We start from the raw sequence: 20,079 nt of genomic DNA, 5'->3' as shown, positions 1-20,079 counted from the left end.
ACAGGCTCAGTCCTGGCCCTGGTAGGGGCACGTGTGGGAGGCAATCAACTGATGTGTCTCTCTCACATCCATGTGTCTCTCTCTCACTCTCCCTTCCACTCTCTCCAAAGAGCAAAGGAAAAAACATCCTGGGGTGAAGATTAAAATAAACAAAGAAACAAAAAACCCCTTTAGCCTCAGTGTTGTAAATGCAGTGTCTGCCTTTGATATGGAAAGGTGAGCGAGTGAGAGGACGGGGCCAATTCACGGTACCTTGATACTCCCTTCACTCTACTAGTAACTGAAAACAGGTATCACCACCTGTACTTTGGAACCCATCAGTCTCTACACCACATTCTCCAAAGACAGCAAATGGACTTGTTTTACTTATAAGGATGCTCAAAAGTATTTCACAGAAAACATTTTATTGATGGCTGAAGACAAAATAAAATATACATAGAGTTCCCTTTCCACCAAATACAAAACAAATGTGACTATTCAGTTAAGAACCTTCTCCACTCCAGAGCTTCAGTAGGAGATCTAATACTCATGAAACAGAACCCATGCTGCAGAACACATTAAGTATAAAAATTAAAGAATCCAAATATTGCTTATGTAAACTGTGTATATCTACCTACAGAATTAAGAATAAACCCAATTCTGACTTTTCACTGTTGTTTCTACACTGAAGAAATACAAGGACTTTTTCTTTGGTGGGAAAAGCTGTATTGATGGTCCTGTGTCCTTGTTATGATACCACAATGGGATCAAAAGTATGGTTCAGAACGTTCAAAGATTATTGCTAAGGTACACTTTGCAATTTTAAAAAACTTGGTGGAAATAATTCATTTGTTCAGTTTATTTGCTAACAGTCAAATTAGTAATTTTCAATCTTAACAGTATAAAAATTAATAAAAATAACAAAACATAAACTTTAATGAGATGTAGTTAATAAAAATGGTTCGTTACAACAGAGTATCCACTATGAATATGTCCAATCTTATTATTTTCTCACTATCTATACTCTTAAAGTTTACTATATTATTGTATTTTTGTTTAAAATCTTAAAGATCTGTTTTCTAAAACCAATTCTCTCATGCTAATTTTGCAAGAAAGCTGCATTTCACATTATTAATCTCATTAGTGCAATTTTCCTATAAATAAGTATAAACATTTGGAGGATGCATGTTTAATGGGTGCTTGGTTACTATAGTAGCAAATGTCAAAGTAACTGCTAAAAAAGTCTAAAATTTTTAACACTGAAAAATCTAGCATGCCATTTATACTTTTCTAAATACTGCAGTAAGAAAAGTCACCACAGTGAAAATTAAGATACTGTTGTGGAGATAATGAGGCAATCTTATTATAAATTCCTGATATAGTCCACCCTGGCCTGTTCTTAATCTAAATGTAATTTAGCACTGCAAACCATTAGGAAAAGAAATTTATCTGAAAAGGCACAAAAGTTACTAGTATAAGAAGAAAAAAGTGTACCTCCAAAAAAAGTCAAAGGCACTCGTTAAGTTACTTCAATAAAAGCACAACTTGGCCTGCCAAGTTATATTGCATTCCTTGAAACCATATTAGGTCTCATGGCTCAGACCGAAGAGCTGAAAGATCTCTTGATCAGCTTAAAAGTGGCTACTGACCAAATTCATTTCTCTGAGAGAAATCTTTAAACAATTTTTTCAGCCTAATTCCTCTTCAACCTCACTCAGATGGCTTATATTTTATTAGGGACTCAATGGTTTAAAAGTACGTGGCCAGTCCAAGGCAAAGTATTATGTTGTTTGCTTAACTGTAAAATTAACATATATGAAATATAAGTTTTAAACTGATACTGAAAGAGTAACATACTCATCTAATTTTTAAAAACCTACTAATGGGACAAAATACACTTTACTTCAATTACACTAGCACAGGAAGGCCCAGAAAGGCCATGCCGTGCAACAGAATGTTCAGCACCAGCGGGTGAAGTGGACACGGGCAGGTCAGCACTGACCACTAGCACACAAGCCCCTGCCGCATCTGTATAATCTGGAGTAAGGCCGCCTGCACGTCTTCATCCATGTGACCCTTGAGACAATGAAGAAAGGAGAGAACTATTTTATTTCATCTTAATTTACACAAGAATCCTAACTAAAGACTAAGGCTTTATAATAGGGCCTAATTGGCTGTGATTCACCAAATGTCAAATCCTCACTACCTTAGTTTATTTCCTAAAGGATTTAGAGCTCTACACTGGAAACAAAAAAATTTAAAAGTAGTGCACACCAGCCCGGCCGGCGTGGCTCAGCGGTTGAGCATTGACCTATGATCCAGGAGATCATGGTTTGATTCCCCGTGCAGGAGGCGGCTGATCAATGACTCTCTCTTCATTGATGTTTCTATCTCTCTCTCTCCCTCTCCCTTCCTCTCTCTGAAATCAATAAAGATATATTAAAAAAAAAAAAAAAAAAAGTGGTGCACACCAGTTTTTCTTAACATCTATTATTAGAGAATGGACACATTTCTCTCTTATAACAGTTCGGATGATAAGGGACAACACGAGTTATAAATGAGCAAAGTAAACTACAAAGAAATTTTTATTCTTGCTCCTGGTTAAAGTTTTTTTAATTAGAAAAGTAATTAATGAAAGATCCCTGTATTATATATTTTACATAAATAGAATCATATATATAATTTTGCAACTTGCCTTTCTACCTGGTGTCATAGAAAGCTATCCCAAATTATTTCCCTAATTATTTAAAAATATTATATAACATCTCACTGTGTGGATGTATCACAATTTCTTTACCCATTCCCCCAATGATGGGCATTTTAAGGTGTTTCCAATCTTATGAGTAGATTCCCAGAAAACAAATTGATGGGTCAAAAAATAAGCTCAATTTTCAGTTTTGCTAAGTACTACAAATGTTCTTTTATGGAGATTATAACAATTTACACTCCCACCAACAGGGCATAAATGCCCATTTTCCGTAATGCCCTGACCAACGCTATAAGCCCACCATCTTATCCTGATGAGGTTGAGATCTTTTTACTTGAACCTTAGCCATTTATATTTAGAAAAAAATACTTTAAACTTAAAAAGATGGCAAGAGGGTTGATTAAATTAGAGTCAATATGGTGGGCTTATTACAGCTCCCACTTCTTTTTCTTTGCTGGAGCACTTGAATAGGTTTCAGCAAAACGCTTCCTACTAATACAAAAATTTTTCTTTCTAAAATCTGTTTCTATAACAGGCAGGATGTTTAAATTTCAAACATTATCCACAGTTGACTAAACTGAATTTCTTAGTTAACTTTATGATGCCAGAAGGCAAGACTATTTCAGATGCCACTGCTTTTGTTATGTTTCTTTAGGAGTCAGTAGAAAATAATTTCAGAAGCATACATACAAAGTTGGAAACCTTGTTAGTTTGCAGTGTCTTTCGAGAAAGCATGCCCTTCCTCCCTTGGCCAATACCTGAGCTGAGTGAGTTCCTCACCCTCTCTAATACAGATCTATACTTTCTATTTCCCCCCTAAACTTCCCATTCTGTGGTCCCTCAACAGCCTTCCCTGATAACTGCAATATACTTTCCTGTCCCAGCCTCTCTTCTACTTACTCAAAATAAAGTAGTCCAAGATATTCTTCTATCATACCATTCATTCTTTTCCATTGGTTTCCCATTCAGCTTTTTTATTTTAAGAATTTGATGTCATAGTTTCTTCCTTTTCATTATTTTACCTAGTTCTTTTTTTTAAACACCTTTCTTTGAAGTTTTCTCTCAACATCTATGTTTTTTCTTTTAACCATGTGGCCTGATACACTTCAAATCGTTAACAATCCTTTTATATCGCCCCCATTATTCTAACATTGTCTCTTTTAGGACATCTTCCTGAAAAATCTATTCTGAGAATTTTGGAGAGGCTGATCATAGGGTTTCTACTGAGCATTAAGTATAGCATCCTTCATATATTAAACATTTTCTTGGTATGATTTTTTTTTTAAATAGCTTTCTCATTATATACCCAAAGACTGTATAATGTATACTTCACTGAGTTTAAGGCTCAATAAATATTATTGATAATCTCCTAACAGAACCAAATTTTTTCCTTAAATTATTACAATTCTGTGCACACCTTACTCATCATTTTTGTACTTTTATAGTATTCTCTACATTTCAAAGAAATACTCCTGAGCTACCAAGAAACAATAGTATCTTTTCCACTCTCCTCTTTTGGTGACAGCCACGTGTGGCTGTCAAGGCATCATCTCCAGCTAGCAGTAGTATCAACGTGTGCTGCCATCATATGTTGCCAAACTGTCTATAAAATGAGTGACAAGCAGATGGAGATAACATTAAATTTAAGATGTTGTGTTGCAATATAGCTTTGTAAATTTCTCTGGGAGATATGCAAGCCATGATTAAAAAAAAAACAATTGTTTTTAAATAAGCATATGGGGTACAACTACTTTAAATGTGACCACATAAATTTACTTGAACATGAAAAAATATTTTCTCTAAAATAATATCCTTTCCAAAGGAGAAACAGTTCTTTACCTGTGCAGCACTAAGAAGGTGTGTCCGATAAATTGCAATTACTTCTTGGTGCTGCCTGTCAGCATCCTAGAAATGTGGGAAGATAGATAAGAATATCAGCATTCGTATTTTCAAACACATGGAGGCTTGTAACACTGCTGGTCCTCAGGCTTGAGGCTACAAAACAATTATTAAAGTGTTCCTGCTGCTTCTTGTAACAAACTACCTTGGACCCACCACATGCAAAATTCCACAGCATAACAACAGTATGAACTTTTCTCATGAATGTGTGGGAACGTTCATAGTGAAAGTAATTCTGCTTATCCTAGGTCACATGAAATGACTGTCTTAGTTCACATCTAATGCCATGAAATCATGTGGACACTTATCAACTTACACTTTAGATTATTGCAAAAGCTTCTCATCTTGTCCCCGTCTCTAGACTTTGTTCTCTATCGTGCTTTGGAGATAGAAGCAGCTCTTTCCTCATATAGCTTTGGCTTTAAAACCTTGGGTGATACCTCATTACATAGAAGAGAGAATCCAAACTCATCAGCTTGGTTCTCACAGCCTTCACAATCTGACTGCAAATACAACTCCCACTACTAGCGAAGCTGATGGGCCTTTCCCTGTCCCGGGCAGGCCACCTGCAGCTCCTCCATGCCTTGCTTCACGTCATTGCCTTTGCCCAGAAGATTCTGTTTTCCTCTTACCTACCAAAACACCATCTACCTTGCAAGTTGAGGCCAGTTATTCCCTACTTCTCTGAAGCTAGCTCTTACCATAACAGTCACCTATCCTTCCTGGGACTTAATTATCACTTAGAATCTGGGACTGTATTCACAATTCTATATTTGGTATTTTTTCTCTTGTTATTTTACTTTTTTAGGTCTATATTTTGCCTCTATAACTACCCAGAACTCCTTGGGGACAGGAACTGTATGCTTTCTTTGTCCCTGGCAGAGCTTAGCACAGTGTCATGAACGTATTAAATAATAAACAAATATTTCTGATTACTGAAGGGACTACCATATCCCTTTGATAAGATCTAAGTGTTATAAAATGAAAACTTTAAAAAAATAACTTTCTTCTATTCAAAAATAATTCATAACAAATACCTATAGAATAAAAAAATATTAGCAACGATTTATATTTGATTGGGCTATGTTTTACTTAGCATTTCCACGTATATTATTTTAGCTCATTCAATTAAAAAGCAAACAAACAAATAAGTAATCAGTTTTTATTGTCTTATTCTATGAATGAAGAAGCCAAGTGTTAAGGGGAATGTTCCATGTCACTCGCTTTTAAATGGCAGGGCTTAGAACTGAGCTCTCATCTTCAGCTTCTTAATCCAGATGTTTCCTTTAATATATAAAGGATATATATATTGATATAGATATTTATAAGGATAGAAGTACGTATATGGATATACATATATATTAAAACATCTGGATAATATATAAGGTATAAAACCATAGGAATGCCTATCTTTACTCATAAAAAGATTTTTAAAACTCCCTTTAGTTTAGTGAACCAATACTTTAGAGAGTGTGCTGCAGTTGGAAAGATACCAGATTTTGAGTCAGCAAATTTCAAGATTGAATCCTAGCTATATGACCCCATGCATCAAGTATTTTCATCTTTGTTTCCTTAACATGCAATGTCAAATGGGGGAATAAAACTTCTAAGGTTGTGATGAAAATAAAGTTTAAAGTATGTAAAACGTAGTATAGTGCCTGGCAGACTGTAGGCACTAAATGAAGTATATTATACCACTAGTGTAAGTAACTTTTAGCAAAAATAATTACATTCTTGGACCTGATCACAGCCACAAATCAACCTGATTTCTAAATAAGCTTCTATACATATATAAGCTACTGTGATCCTGCATTTAACAGAAGGCATGTAACAATTGTTTAAACTGATTAACAAAATGGATCCAGAGACATAGAAGCATGGAACAGACTGAGGGATCTTAGGGGGAAGGTGGGGAGTGGGGAGTGGGTGGGGAGAGATTAATCAAAGAACTTACATGTTTATAAGCATAACCCATGGACACAGACACTGGTCTGGGGAAGGCCTGGGGGTGGGGTGGATGTGGGGTGAAGGGGGTCAATGGGGGTAAAAAGGGGACATCTGTAATATTTTCAACAATGAAGATAATTAAGAAAAACAAAAACAAAACAAAAGTGCAGGATAACTATTTTAAAATGTTAACTGCAGGTTTCATAAGGAACAAATGAAGCTAAAAATACTGTTAATTTTTATCTTGTGTTTAAAAAAATTATATTATAATTTAAACTACCCTGGATTCTTAAATGAACTAAGAAAGCACCAACAATGGGCAGAGCTGATTTAAGAAAAAAAAACTGTGATAGCACTATAGAACTTCCCTTCACTTTTAATTTTCATAGCACAATCATCAATAATGCCAGGTTCACAGATATATTCAAGGGCTTCATTAATTTTCCCAAAGGCCTCTTTTCAAACTCAAATCATTCTCTTTTAAAATAATTATTTTGTTCTCATCCTTGTCAGTTTTTATCTTATTGTCATCTAGTTTCACTTCACATCCTTGCCTGTCAATAGCTTTGTTTTAATTTAAGTAATTTGCCAATAAAACCTTCATGTGCTTATCCTATAACTCTTATAAAAATTGTAATTTTACTCCATAAAAAAAAAAACCAACAACAATTATTTGCTGAACTGACAAAACTACACTCAGTGTCCCTGATTTCTCATCTTCACAATAAACACTTTATGCAACTCCCAGTTCTGCAAATATTGCTGAGCACCTATCCTGTAAATTATACCATGAAAATGAATGATAAGAAAAGATAAGTTACAATTTTTCTCTTAAAACTGGTTGGGAAGATCAACCACATAATTCTGACACTGTAATATATATGTTTGAAGTGGATGCATGAAGCCCTGCGGGCCTGGGGTACTCACAGCCAGCTGCTGCTGCAGGGACCGCACTTGATGCTGCAGAGTGTCAATCAGCTGGCTCTGTCTCTTGCTGGGACTCCCACTCGTGTAGGTGAGCTGTGAAAGGCCATTCAGTGCCTGTTTTAGTCTTTCTACATCACTAAGCAGCTCAGTTATCTTATAAAAAAAGAAAAAAGTTGTGGGAAAAACATATATTACTCACTCGCTTACAATAAACATTTTTACACAATATATACAATATATTCAATTTCTTGAATTACATTCCTCTCAGGAATTCCTTACAAAAGCATTACCAAATTAAGAATGAATATGGGTATATCCTCAGATTTGAGTGTGACCCCAGTCTTATTTTTAGATAATACATAAGTACCTATGAAGTTAGTTAGACTATCTTCTGGGTCATATGAAACATAGGAAGGTAGAAGAGATTCTCCCCAACAAAGTTTGAAAAGTAAAAAAGCATGGCTCACATACATCTGGCATTAACTTATGTGCCTTATTCCTTTTAAGAATGTATGATTTTGGACTACTTTGTCTTAAAGAGAGAAAAAAATAGGGAGGCTGTTTAGAATAGTGGAAAGAGCACAAGCTTTAAGCCTTTAAATTAGACAGATCTGATGTTTGTTGCTACGTGAGCTCGGCTGACTTCCTTTCTTTTTCTAAGCCTTAATTTATCAGTGAAAGAGGGAAAATCCTTCATAGTTAAGAAAACCAAATGCTATCATAAATGAAGATATGCCTGGTACATAGTACATGCTCAATTAACAGCAACAATTATAAGTAGACATTAATAACTTGCTATTCTAATGATATACTATTATATTCATGACCACTTTCCATTAACCACTTAAAGTCCAGGTCACGTGAGCAAAGGTGTCAGTTAGTGCCTGCACCTCTCTGCTGAGGAGGGCTGGGGCTGTGTCTACTTTTACTCATTGCTGTGTCCCCAGCACTGAGCATAGCACCTGGCATGCAGAAGGCACTTAACAATTATTTGTTGAACTGATAAAATTGTAGTCAGTCTCCCTGATTTCTTGTCTTCACAGTAAATACTTTATGTGACTCCCAGTTCTTCAAATGTTGTTGAGCACCCATCCTATAAATTATACCATGAGAATGAATGATAAGAAAAGATAAGTTACAATATTTCTCTTAAAAACTAGTTGAGAAGATCAACCACATAATTTTTACACTGTAATATATATGTTTTAAGTGGATGGCAAAGCCAAAACAAAACATGCATTTTGGAAGAGGAGTAGTTTACTGTGGACTAGGCTGGACAGTGAAGGCTTCAGAAGGGAGGACAAGTGTTGAAACGGGCATTAAGGAATGAACAGAATTTGACTCAGTACAAAGCAGGGCAGAACATTCTGGGTAAGGGGATCAGTCTGTAGAAAAATATGGGGACAGAATGTACAGCAAGCAGGAGGGCTTGGTGTGCTGGTATGAGTACCAAGGTTCACACTGGGGTGTTCTCCAGCATCTTTGGTTTCTTGCAGGCCAGAAACATAGCTTTTCCACTCCCTTCCCTCACCATTCTTCAGATACCCTAAAACCCACTGGATCCACTACGAGCTACGGGAACCTTGTATCTCCCCGTCTTTCCTCAATTCTTAGCTGTACCAGCTGAGGAAACAAAATGCAAAATGCTTTTGATTTTTGTGTGACCATCTTTTTTTTCAATTCCAATTTCTTTTCACACACCAGTAAGTCAAACAGAAAGGTGGCATTTAATGGTCATTATGTTAATGCTTTTGTAAATCTGTCTTTAGGCTGCTAAAACAGCGCCCTGTTCTGCTCTGGGGTTTCCCACACAAAGCCATGCAGCCGGCCCAGGGCCTACCTTATTATCTTTTGCTTCGATTTGCTTAGCTGATTCCTGTATTCTTCTCTGCAACTCTGTGATTGTCGATAAGGACTTATCGCATCGCTCCTGCTGATCCTTGATTTCTTGCTCGATGCTGAAATGTAGTAATTCTTTCTCATCCTTTGCAGATAGTTCCTTCTTTTTGGCATGCAAAACCTCCTCGCACACTTCTTCATACTTCCTATTCAGGTTGGCCAATTTTTCATTTAAGTTGGAAATCTGTGTCTCCAAATCACCTTTTGTTGCTTTATACTTAGACAGATCAACTACCTCTCTCGTCTCTAAGTTTTTTAATGCTTGTTTACTATTCTGAACCTCTGACTGGAGTCTGGAGACTTCTTCAGTTTTGTTTTGGTTTTCTTCTTCCTTCGCTCTCAGGCTGGCTTTTATGATTCCAACTTCCTTCTCAAACGCTTCCTTCATCTGCAGGTGCTCGGCCAGGGGCACAGAAGAGTTCTTTTGGTTCTCCAGCAGTTGATGCAGCCTGGTCACTGTCTGCTGCTCCTGCTCGCAGCACCTTTGCTTATGTTTCACTTCTTCCCTTAGAGTCTCAATTGTGCTATTAAGAGACTTTTTCAGGGCCTCTACCTGTTCCGATGGAACATACTGCTTCTGCAAAAGTGTCTGTGCTGTAAGGATGTCAGAAGTCTGTTTGGCATTTTCTTCTACTAGCTTCTCCTTCTCATTCTTTACCTCCGTGTATTTCTGTAACAGGTCTTTTAACTGTCTGTTCAGCTCTTCTGTTTTTCTGCTTAATGCTCTTTCCATTTCATGAGCATTCTCAATGAGAACATTCTTGTCCTTTACATCCTTCTGAAGAGTGAAAATCTCCTTCTTTAACTTGTCATTCTCTTGTTTGCACTTCTTGGTCTCTTCGTCCCTGACATTATACTTTTGTGTCTGCTCTGACAACTGTTCTTTTAGTTCTTTCTCAATTGCCTTAAATTTTCTCTCACACTCTTCAAAGCTGGCAATTGGAGCATATTTTAGTTTAATGCACTCTTGTATTGTGTCAAGTTCCTTTTTCTGGGCTTCAATTTCAGCATGCAGTGTCACAATCTCTTCTTGGCCTTTCTTGTAGTTGGCCAGTATTTCTGCACTATTATCCTGAACCTTTCTCATGCTCTTACTGACAGCACTCACCTTTTCCTCGTGCTCTCTCAGGCTGATGTACTCAGCTTTTATTTGGTTCTGAGTGTTTTCCAGGTTTCTTCTTAGTATTTCATTCTCATCTTTTGTTTTTACAAGTTCTTTATTTATATGTTCAAATTTCTTCTTCACATCTAGTAATTCTCTGTTAGTTTTATCTAATGTGCTACTCAGTGCAGTTTTAATCTCTTCGTGGGTTTTAACTGGCACATACTGATTACTCATAGTCTTTTTCAAGTTAGTGTTTTCAGACATGAGTGAATGTACTTTCTCTTGGTCTTCACCACATTTCTTACTAAGTTCAGAGAGTTGTTTTTTAAGTTCAGCAATATTGGATTTCAGAGTCATTATCTCTTTTTCGTGTTTCTCAGGAGGTATGAACACAGTTTCCAGGCGGCTAACATTTTTACTTAAACTGTCATTTTCCATCAACAATTTCTCCATTTCCAACTTCTTTTCTGTATATTTTTGTGTTATGTCTAAAAGCTTTCTATTCAAATCATCAATAATTACATCATGTGACTTTTTCATTTCTTCACTTACTTTTAAAGGAACATAATGATTTTTCATTTCAGTTGTTAAGTTATGTACTTGCTGGCTGAGGAGCTTATTATCCAGATAAGCCTTTTCAATTTCCTTTTGTAAAGTCTGGTTTTTAGATGTTAATTCAGTGACCTTCTTCCCAAGTTCCCCTGACTTTTGTTCTAATCTGTTCTTGAGCTGCTCATGTTCCTCTGGTTTGACATGCTGAGAAAGCTTGGCCTTAAAATTCTCAAGCTCTCTCTTTAACTGTCTAATTTCACTAAGAGATTTTTCATATTCTCTTTCCATATCAACTAATTTTTTTGCTTTCTCACTTATTTCATTCGATAATAAGCTTTTCATGTTTTCAAATTTTTCTGTTGGAATGGAAAGGGCCAACTTTGCTAACAATTCTTTTAACTGGCCTTCCATCTCTGTGACCTTTCTCCCTTTCTTCTCTCGCTCCATTTCACACATACTGAATTCCTTCTGCAGTCGCTTATTTTCTTCTATCAGCTTGCCTTCATCCCGCTTAAACTCTTCTAGCAACGTCTCACTTTGCTTGATTTGGTTTCTTAATTTCCCCACTTCTGCTGAAGCTCCTTCATATTTTGCTTTCATGTCTTTCAACTGATCCTTCAGTTCTTCCATTAGTCTGTGATTCCCTGTAGCTGCTTCGCTTGTAAGATGCTCTTTAAGGGCAAGAAAATGCGTCTGCATTTGCTTAACTTTCCCCTCTGACTCATACATTCTCTTCTGCACATCTTTTAATGCGTCTTCTAATTGCTTTATCTGTTCATCTGAATCCTCCTTGACCCTTTCACATTCTAATGCTAACGCTTTGCACTCAGCCACCTTGTGAGCCAGTTCATTTTGGAGCTTGAGTCGGTCTTGTTTTGCTGAATCACAGAAATTTCTCATTGCTTCTAACTCTTTCTTTAAAATTTCATTTTCAGAATATGAGGTTTGATTGGGTAAGGACAGCTCCAGTGGTCTTAACATAGATCTGCTTTGCACATGAGCTGGCACACCCGTGGAAGTACACTGAAAAGGAAAACAAAAAGATATTCATCACAAAAGCCTAAGGAAGACACTTATTTGCAAACTTATAAAGTATCCACATCATCAGTAGTCAAAGGAGTTTCAGACTAGTATTTTGGAAAAATATAGGACTGATTTGTGAATTAAGAAAAACAGTTCTGCCCGGCCAGGTGTGGCTCAGCAATTGAGCGTCGAACTAGGATCCAGGCGATTAGGGTTCGATTCCCGGTCAGGGCACGTGCCCGGGTTGTGGGCTTGATTCCCAGTCAGGGGTGTGCAGGAGGCGGCCGATCAATGACTCATCATTGATGTTTCTCTCTCTCTCCCTCCCTCCCTCTCCTTTCCTCTCTCTGAAATCAATAAAGATATATTTAAAAAAACAAAACAGTTCTGGGTATGATTTCCTTAATACATACTATAGCGGTGAGTGACATTTTGAAAGTCTATTCACTTAAGTGTACTAGCAGAACAAAGAAAATAGTTGTAGCCTCTGGAGACTATTTTCACCATTCAAAATACCTACACCACAGGTGAACATCAACTCAGTCAAAACACATTTATCACTTCTATGTTTTATGGCACATAATGTGCTTAGAACTTCAAATTCTGAAGCCATGAGAACCTTGAAATAAAGTGATATTATTTAATTTATAATAAAGTGCCTGACTTCTGAGTACCCTCATTATGAACTGCAATGTAATGTTCTTTAGTTATAAAAATACAACCGAAATAAACCTAGCTAGTATGAGAGTAGTCAAGAGAATAACGTTAATCAACCCACAAAACAACCAAAAAACAAAGCCCGGCTGGTATGGCTCAGTGGTTCAGCATCAACCCAGGAACCAAGAGGTCATGGTTCAATTCCCAGTCAGGACACATGCCCGGGTTGCAGGCTCGATCCCCAGTAGGGGGGTCGTGCAGGAGGCAGATGATTGATGATGTTTCTCTCTCATGGATGTTTCTATCTCTTTATCTCTCTCCCTTCCTCTCTCTCTAAATAATCACTAAAAACATATTTTCAAAAGAAAACCACAAGTTTTGTTCTCTGAAACAGAAAGATAAATTAGAACTTTGCATATAATCTTACTACAAAATTTGATTGACATCCTGTTCCCTCTATTAAATGCTGACAAAAAAAAGAAATATAATTAAACTCATTGAAACAGTTCGGAAATATCAGAACATGTAAGCATGAAAGATTAAATTTATTTATATTTTCCCCCATACAGCCTGTTACAATAAGGGCTCTTTACAAGAGCTAATTCATTGATAAAAACCATGTGCTATGAGTACATTCCACTATTTTAGTGTTGTCAGTTCAATCTACACTGCCTTCCCCTGGATTAAGAAGAAAATTAACAACATGAAATAATTTCCCAGCCTCAGTCTGCTTCTAATTATCTTTCAACTTACCAATTATCTTTAGACTGAGACACTATAATTTACCAACACGTTACTTACACAAATTCATAATTTCCATACTTATTTTATTATGATCAAATGTTATCTAATCTTTTCAATATTATTCAGTTGTCTAACATCTATTCTCTCAACTTAGGATCTTAGAAGTTTCCAGCTTAAAGTGATCTTAGACATCATGTCACTAATTTACTCTGCCGCCAGATAAAAGCAAGTAAAAAGGTCTTTGAAGCTCAAATATTTATCATTTCTGCAGTCCATAGGAGGTACTAGGAATGTAAACTTTGTTTCTATTGGAAACTAAAAGTGAGGAACAGATAAACAAGTAAGAAAGTCAGACAACACTCCCTCTTGGAAGCTTTATTTGTTTTGAGGTGAATTTCTAAAACAGCATAATTGAAAGCAAGGAAAAATTTATTTCAAAGCCAAAACAAATGACTTTTTAATTATTCATACCTGTCTTCCCCCTTTTATGGGAAAATATGAAGAGTTAACCATCTGCTGTAATGGAGGTCTACTATAAAGACCATGAAATTGTAATTCAAATCTCTCCTTTAAGCTGCTGTCATCAAAAACACGCTAGGGGGCACCAGAAACAGCAATACCTACTTTTATTAAAATAAAGAATGCAAGACCAACTTTTTTTTTTAAATGAAAACCATATTCGCTGTATATATTCTTGATAAACATACAAGTTGTTCTCTTTTTTAAAAGGCAGAAATATTTTTTATAAATTTTTAAATAGTATTACCTGTGAGTCTGTCACGTACATTTGACCTTGTTTAAGAAGCATATCTTCTTTTCCTAAATAAACCCAAATAAATGATTTGAACTTCATAATCTATATACCACAGTAGGCTAAATATTAATTTGGTGTTATCTCTCCTGTATTTTTCAAACAAAAGGGAAGCATGAGTTACAGTATAAAATTATCCCTGTTCTAAAATATCCATATTTTTCCTTGTACATAAGGGAAGTATCCATATTCTTCTGAATAGATAATAAGCATTCTTTGAGAAATACAGAACACTTAGTCTAAATAAGCTGTGTCATTATTATAAAATATGTATCTTATAATCAGTAAAAATAAAAATGCTCATGCAGTTTACAGGATAAATATTAATATTTGATGGGAAGCAAAACATAGATATTTTAGAGAAACTGCTTAAAGTTGGAAAACAATATACAAAAGTGAAGACTAACTATGTATAGTTTTAAAATAAGTAATTGTTATGGAACTTCTAATTTTAAAATTATTACCTGCATTGAGACTATATCCAAAGATTTCTCCAAATCAGAAAATTATGTTTATTTCCATAAAAAACAAGTCCCAAATATCACAAGATAAATGTCTACCAACCAACAAGGCAAATTTGGTAATTCATACTATATGCAATTTTTAAAACAGGGGCTAAGGAAAGTCAGAGCCTTAGTGATTACCAGATTTTACGTTAAAGGCTGCAAGTACAGTTCCAGGTGTTAGGTGTTGAGGTATAACACGTAAGTAGTTGGACAGAGTTTAGCAGCAGGAGTAGCATATACAGTAAGACAAAATAAATAGGCATAAACACCTTTCTTTGATTAAACTGGGTGAACTGTAATGATAATCTACATTTTTATACTTACGGTTACTGAAATGACCTCCTGATCCTACATGATCACTCTGAAATTAGAAATATAAATTAAAACATTTTAGGTGAGTACTGCTTTGTTTTGTTATATTTTGTATCTAAACCATCCAGTCATTAAAACCACATTTTCAACATTCCTTATTTCTCCTGAGTATTATTCTGCTAGAACTCACAAAGACATAGCACTAGCAAAAATCAGAGAGATCGGTTGGGAATAAACTTCTTCGATAAGCATTTTAATAAAAGCAGCCAAGTGTTTCAAGGAGAAACTTAACTGCTCAAAAGAAAGAAAAAAAAAGCGAACTACAAATGAATTGAAAGAACTTTCAGTGCATATTCTTTGCTGTTTCTTTTCCTCCAAAGAAGGAAATGATGCATTCGTACAATATTATGTTACCACTGTTGAGAGCGGGAACCCTACCTCAGTGACTGTGAAATATTAATGTTAACTTCTTCTTTCAGAATTTATAGAATACCCATTACTTTTGAAGGCAAAAGGAGACAAAGAGCAAGAAATAAAATTGAGGCAAATACCTATACTGAGTAATAAACTCATCAATGCATCAGGAAAAGAAAAATAGAGAAATTTTAGATACTCTGAATCAACATATATTTGGATTGCTCCTTTTTCCAAGTAAGCCAAATACAAAGAATCTAGCATATAAATTTTAAAAGTTATACCTTCATGAGCAGATATACAGATGTAGTTCATGTTGGTATATTTGTGTGTAGAAGTACCAATAACTATGTATCAAACTCTGATATAGGTGACCAGAATAAAAATGGTCCATTTTTTTAAATCCTCACCTAAGGAAATGTTCATTGATTTTTTAGAGAAAGATAGAAACATCAAAGTGAGAGAGAAACACCAAATGGACTGCCTCATATACATCAGGGATCGAATCTGCAACCTAGGTATGTACTCTGATCAGGAATTGAACCCACAACCTTTTGGTGTACAGGATGATGCTCCAACCAACTGAGCCACCTGGCCAGGTCTGGTCCAGGGTTCCATAACTAAATTAATGCCACCTCCAATAATCCTTACTGTCCCAAAGGAATGGAAACCTCTGTAAACTTAGTTAAGCTATTTATTCTGTGTTACATTTAATAATAGAGTTTGCAGTAGCTACTAAATTAGATTCATCCATGTATGGGTGGGGAGAGGCCTATGAACATAAGGGTTTCAAAAAACTTAGTTTGGGTTGATTACCTCTTGATTATGCATGCTTTCACTGTAACAAAACCAGCCTCATCTAAGACACCCACATTTTTCTATAAACGTAAGGGAAATGCCTACATATTAAATATTATATATAACACTGCAATTCTACTGGCAGTTTATGAAGATTTTTAAGCATGTGAGATAATATAATAGAGAATATTCAATATTTTTTGTAAATGATGAATTCTTAGTTTTTAATGGCTGCTTTCATAAATACTGAATCACATATAAAGTGGGCCCTGTAATTTTCTTTTTGAAAGTGAAAAATTATTTCCAGTATAGAAATACATCATAATGAATATGTACTAACTGGACAAAATGTCCCCATTATATTCTGTGAAAAAAGTCACAAAACAGGATGTACAATATTCCCAACTGTTAAATATGTGTATGTGACACAAGTTATGAACAAAGAAAAGGTCTGAAAGGGCATCGCCAGTCAGGTGTTAAGAGTGCTGAATTACAGGAATGCTTATTTTATGCTTTTATTTTATTTTTTAAAATGTTTTTATTGATTTTAGAGAGAGGAAGGGAGAGGGAGAGAGAGAGAAACATCAGTGATGAGAGAGTCACTGATTGGCTGCCTCCTGCACACCCCCTACTGGGGACTGAGTCCACAACCCAGGCATGTGCCGGGACTGGGAACTGAACTGTGTGTGACCTCCTGCTTCATAGGTCGACGCTCAACCACTGAGCAATGTGGGTGGGGCTATTTTCTGCCTTTAGTTTAACTACATTTTCTAATTTTTCTAAAATAAACATGCATTGTTTTTATAAGAAAAAAATGTTTTTTTCTGTAGATTATAACCTCACTGAAAGTTATAGACAACTCTAATTTTGTTTAAAGCTACAGAAAAACATTTTATTTTTAACACATGAGAGTCTACTATTAGAAGAAAAATAATACATAGTGACACGCAATTATAGGTGCCAAACTTTGATGAATACTTCAAAGGGCCCATGTGCATGTCTATATTTTCTCATCAAAGCTAGTCTGAGCATGAAACTAGTATACTAGTTAAGAGCACAAAGGAGCCAGACTACCTAGGTTCAACTTCTGGCTCTGCCACTAACTATTTGTAAAACCCCTCATGGGTAAGATCATTCTGTGCCTCAGTATCCTTATTTATAAAGTGGGGATAATAATAAAACCTACCATATAGATTTGATGTATTTATTAAATGCATGTAAAGTATACAGAGTAATTTCTGGCACATGATCGGTATTATGAAATGTTAGCTATTATTAGGTTCACTATTAACATTAAAATGGCTTCAAACATGAAAAAGATAGAAGCCATCATACTAGATCATTCTTTAGCTTACAAAACTGTTTCTGAATAATCTTCAGAATTCAGTCATATAAATAAAATCAATTTTTGTTTTATTTTTTAAATGTATCAAGGCATAATTCACTTGCAATAAAGTACACAAATATGAAGTGTACAGTGCAATGAATTTTTGCATATACATACTTTATGTAATCCCAACTCACATCAAGATATACATTTCCAGTACCATCAGAAGCTTCTTCCTGCTCCATCTTAGTCAGTAACCCCTCACCAAAGGATGGCCTCTATTCTGACCTCCATTACCATAGATTAGTGTTCTGATTCTAAACTTCATAAAAATGGAATCATGCAGTATGTACTCTTTCTGTCTGATTTCTTTCATGTAACATTATGTCTGTGAGATTCATCCATATCTTTACATTCTTTTTCATAGCTACGCACATTTTTAAATTTACAAAGACAAAAAAATTACTGATTAGTCATGGAGAAATCCAAGAACGGAGTAGGTGAATGCTGCACTCACCTCCTCCCATGACCATATCAAAATTACAATTAAATAATACAATAATAAACCTGAGTAACCATCTGAAGACTAGCTGAACAGAAGACCTGTAGCTAAGAATATACAGAAGAAGCCATACTGAGACTGGTAGGAAGGGCGAAGAGGTGAAATGGGCTGGCCCCATACCCACATGTGGTGGTTGAAAATCAGGAGGGATATCTCAGCTGCAAAGGTCTCCCCTGAGGAGCAAGGGGCATCAGCCTGATGCTGGGCTCCTCAGCCTGGAGTATCAGTGCTGGGAAGAGGAGCCTACAAAACATCTGGCTATGAAAAATCAGCGGGAATTCATTCTACTGAGGTGAGAAGGTTGGTTGCTGGAAACCCAGGCATCCTTTTAAAGGGCCAACATAAAAACTCCCACTCACAGGCGCTCACCCTGGGCTCCAGCAGTCACACAGAGAGAGAATAAATTATGTGGCTTCAGGGCAAGGGACTGAGGGACAGCTGCCAATGTCCCTGTGTTGAGTCCTCCTCCCGCCAGGCCCAAGGTTGCTACCTTTCTTGCGTTGGGCCCTCCCCCAATACAGCATTAGCTTGGTGAGGCCCCACCCTCTCTGATTGAGGACCACCCGAGGCTCTGTCTGCTGCAACCAGCCTGGGCATGCATCACAGTTTGTCTTAAAAAACTCTCAAGCCCTAGCCAGTCTTGCTCAGTGGTTAGAGCGTCAGCCCATGGACTGAAGGGTCCCATGTTCAATTCCAGCCAAGGGGACATACCTCAGTTGCAGGCTTGGTCCCTGGCCCCAGTTGGGGTACGTGTGGGGGCAACCAATCGATAGGTCTCTCTCACATTGATGTTTTTCTTATTCTTTCTTCTCTCTCTCTCTCTCTCTCTCTCTCTCTCTTTCTTTCCCCTCCCTCCCTCCCTCCCTCCCTCCCTCCCTCCCTCCCTCCCTCCCTCCCTCCCTCCCTCCCTCCTTCCCTTGCTCCCTCCCTCCCTTCCTTCTCTCTCTCTTTCTCCCCCCCTTCCACTCTCTCTAGAAAAAATATCCTCAGGTGAAGATTAAAGAACAAAACAAAAAAACTCTCAAGAAATTCTGATCAAGCTCTGGGGTTGCTGAGACACACAAGGTGAACCTGATTTGTGCCATTTCAGGGCAAGAAACATTTTCCTGCATGGCTGACAGGCACCACCTTTCCTTTGTTGAGCCCTCCTTCCACAAAACCAAATTTTAATCTACATTAGCCTGGTGAACTCTACTAGCTCCAACCTGTAGACTCCTTGAAACCCTATCACAAAGATCTGCAGGCCCCAGGCAGGTGATGGCTGGCTTCAATGTACCCTGAGACTTTTGCTGAGTGGCTTCAGATTCAGCAAAGTGCCAAGTTTGAATCTGTATCAAACTGGTGAACACCACTTGCACCACCCTGGTGACTCACTGAGAACTGCCTCATCCAATTCATGTACCACCCCAGGATCTTTCAGTGGCTGAGTCTTGCAGGAACCAACAGGCAGCAGCAGGTCTCAGGGTACCTTGGCCTTTTGCTGACCTGCCCCAGGCCTGGTACTGGTAGCAGCCAGCTCAGATCATAGCTTGGTACCTTTCACACACACCCAGGACCAGCACAAGCAACAATCAACCATGGATCACTCTGTAGCTCCTAAAAGGTAGGCCGGTGGTTGGTCACAGGCAGCATCTGATGTTAACCTGCACTGGAGTTCTTCCCCTAAGGCTCCAGAACCAACACACCAAGTGATGGCTTCAGACCACAAAAGAGCACCACACAATTAGCTCCACATGCGGCACACCCAAAGGGAGGTCTCAGTAGGCAGGTACCAGTCTCTGCTGGGGTGAATTCTGTTCTATGGGATCAGCCCCAACACAGCAGCTTGTACACTGTGGTTGCGGCCAATCCTCATAGCCAGCAGCCTGAGGGTGAACCCCACCAATGGATGTGCCCACAGCAATCAATGT

General features: G+C 37.1%; 1 protein-coding gene across 3 annotated transcripts in view; it reads right to left on the bottom strand.

The window, feature by feature from the left end:
* Positions 1 to 385: 385 nt before the first annotated feature.
* The window catches only part of UACA (uveal autoantigen with coiled-coil domains and ankyrin repeats), a 102,327-nt gene continuing 82,633 nt past the window's right edge, over positions 386 to 20,079 (bottom strand). For all 3 annotated transcript variants that reach the window (XM_087824736.1, XM_087824729.1, XM_016201144.2), the window contains 6 exons: positions 15,081 to 15,117; positions 14,206 to 14,258; positions 9,300 to 12,038; positions 7,460 to 7,612; positions 4,526 to 4,591; positions 386 to 2,055 (listed from right to left, as the gene is read on the bottom strand). In XM_087824736.1, the coding sequence (XP_087680862.1) occupies positions 1,984 to 2,055; positions 4,526 to 4,591; positions 7,460 to 7,612; positions 9,300 to 12,038; positions 14,206 to 14,258; positions 15,081 to 15,117 (3,120 nt within the window). In that variant the 3' untranslated portion in view covers positions 386 to 1,983. The remainder of the gene's footprint in view (positions 2,056 to 4,525; positions 4,592 to 7,459; positions 7,613 to 9,299; positions 12,039 to 14,205; positions 14,259 to 15,080; positions 15,118 to 20,079) is intronic.

This window comes from Miniopterus natalensis, chromosome 1 (genome assembly GCF_054644295.1).
Source record: "Miniopterus natalensis isolate mMinNat1 chromosome 1, mMinNat1.hap1, whole genome shotgun sequence".
Taxonomy (NCBI): Eukaryota; Metazoa; Chordata; class Mammalia; order Chiroptera; family Miniopteridae; genus Miniopterus; species Miniopterus natalensis.
Note: the sequence above shows the minus strand (reverse complement) of the source record. Positions and strands in the feature narration are given on the sequence as shown.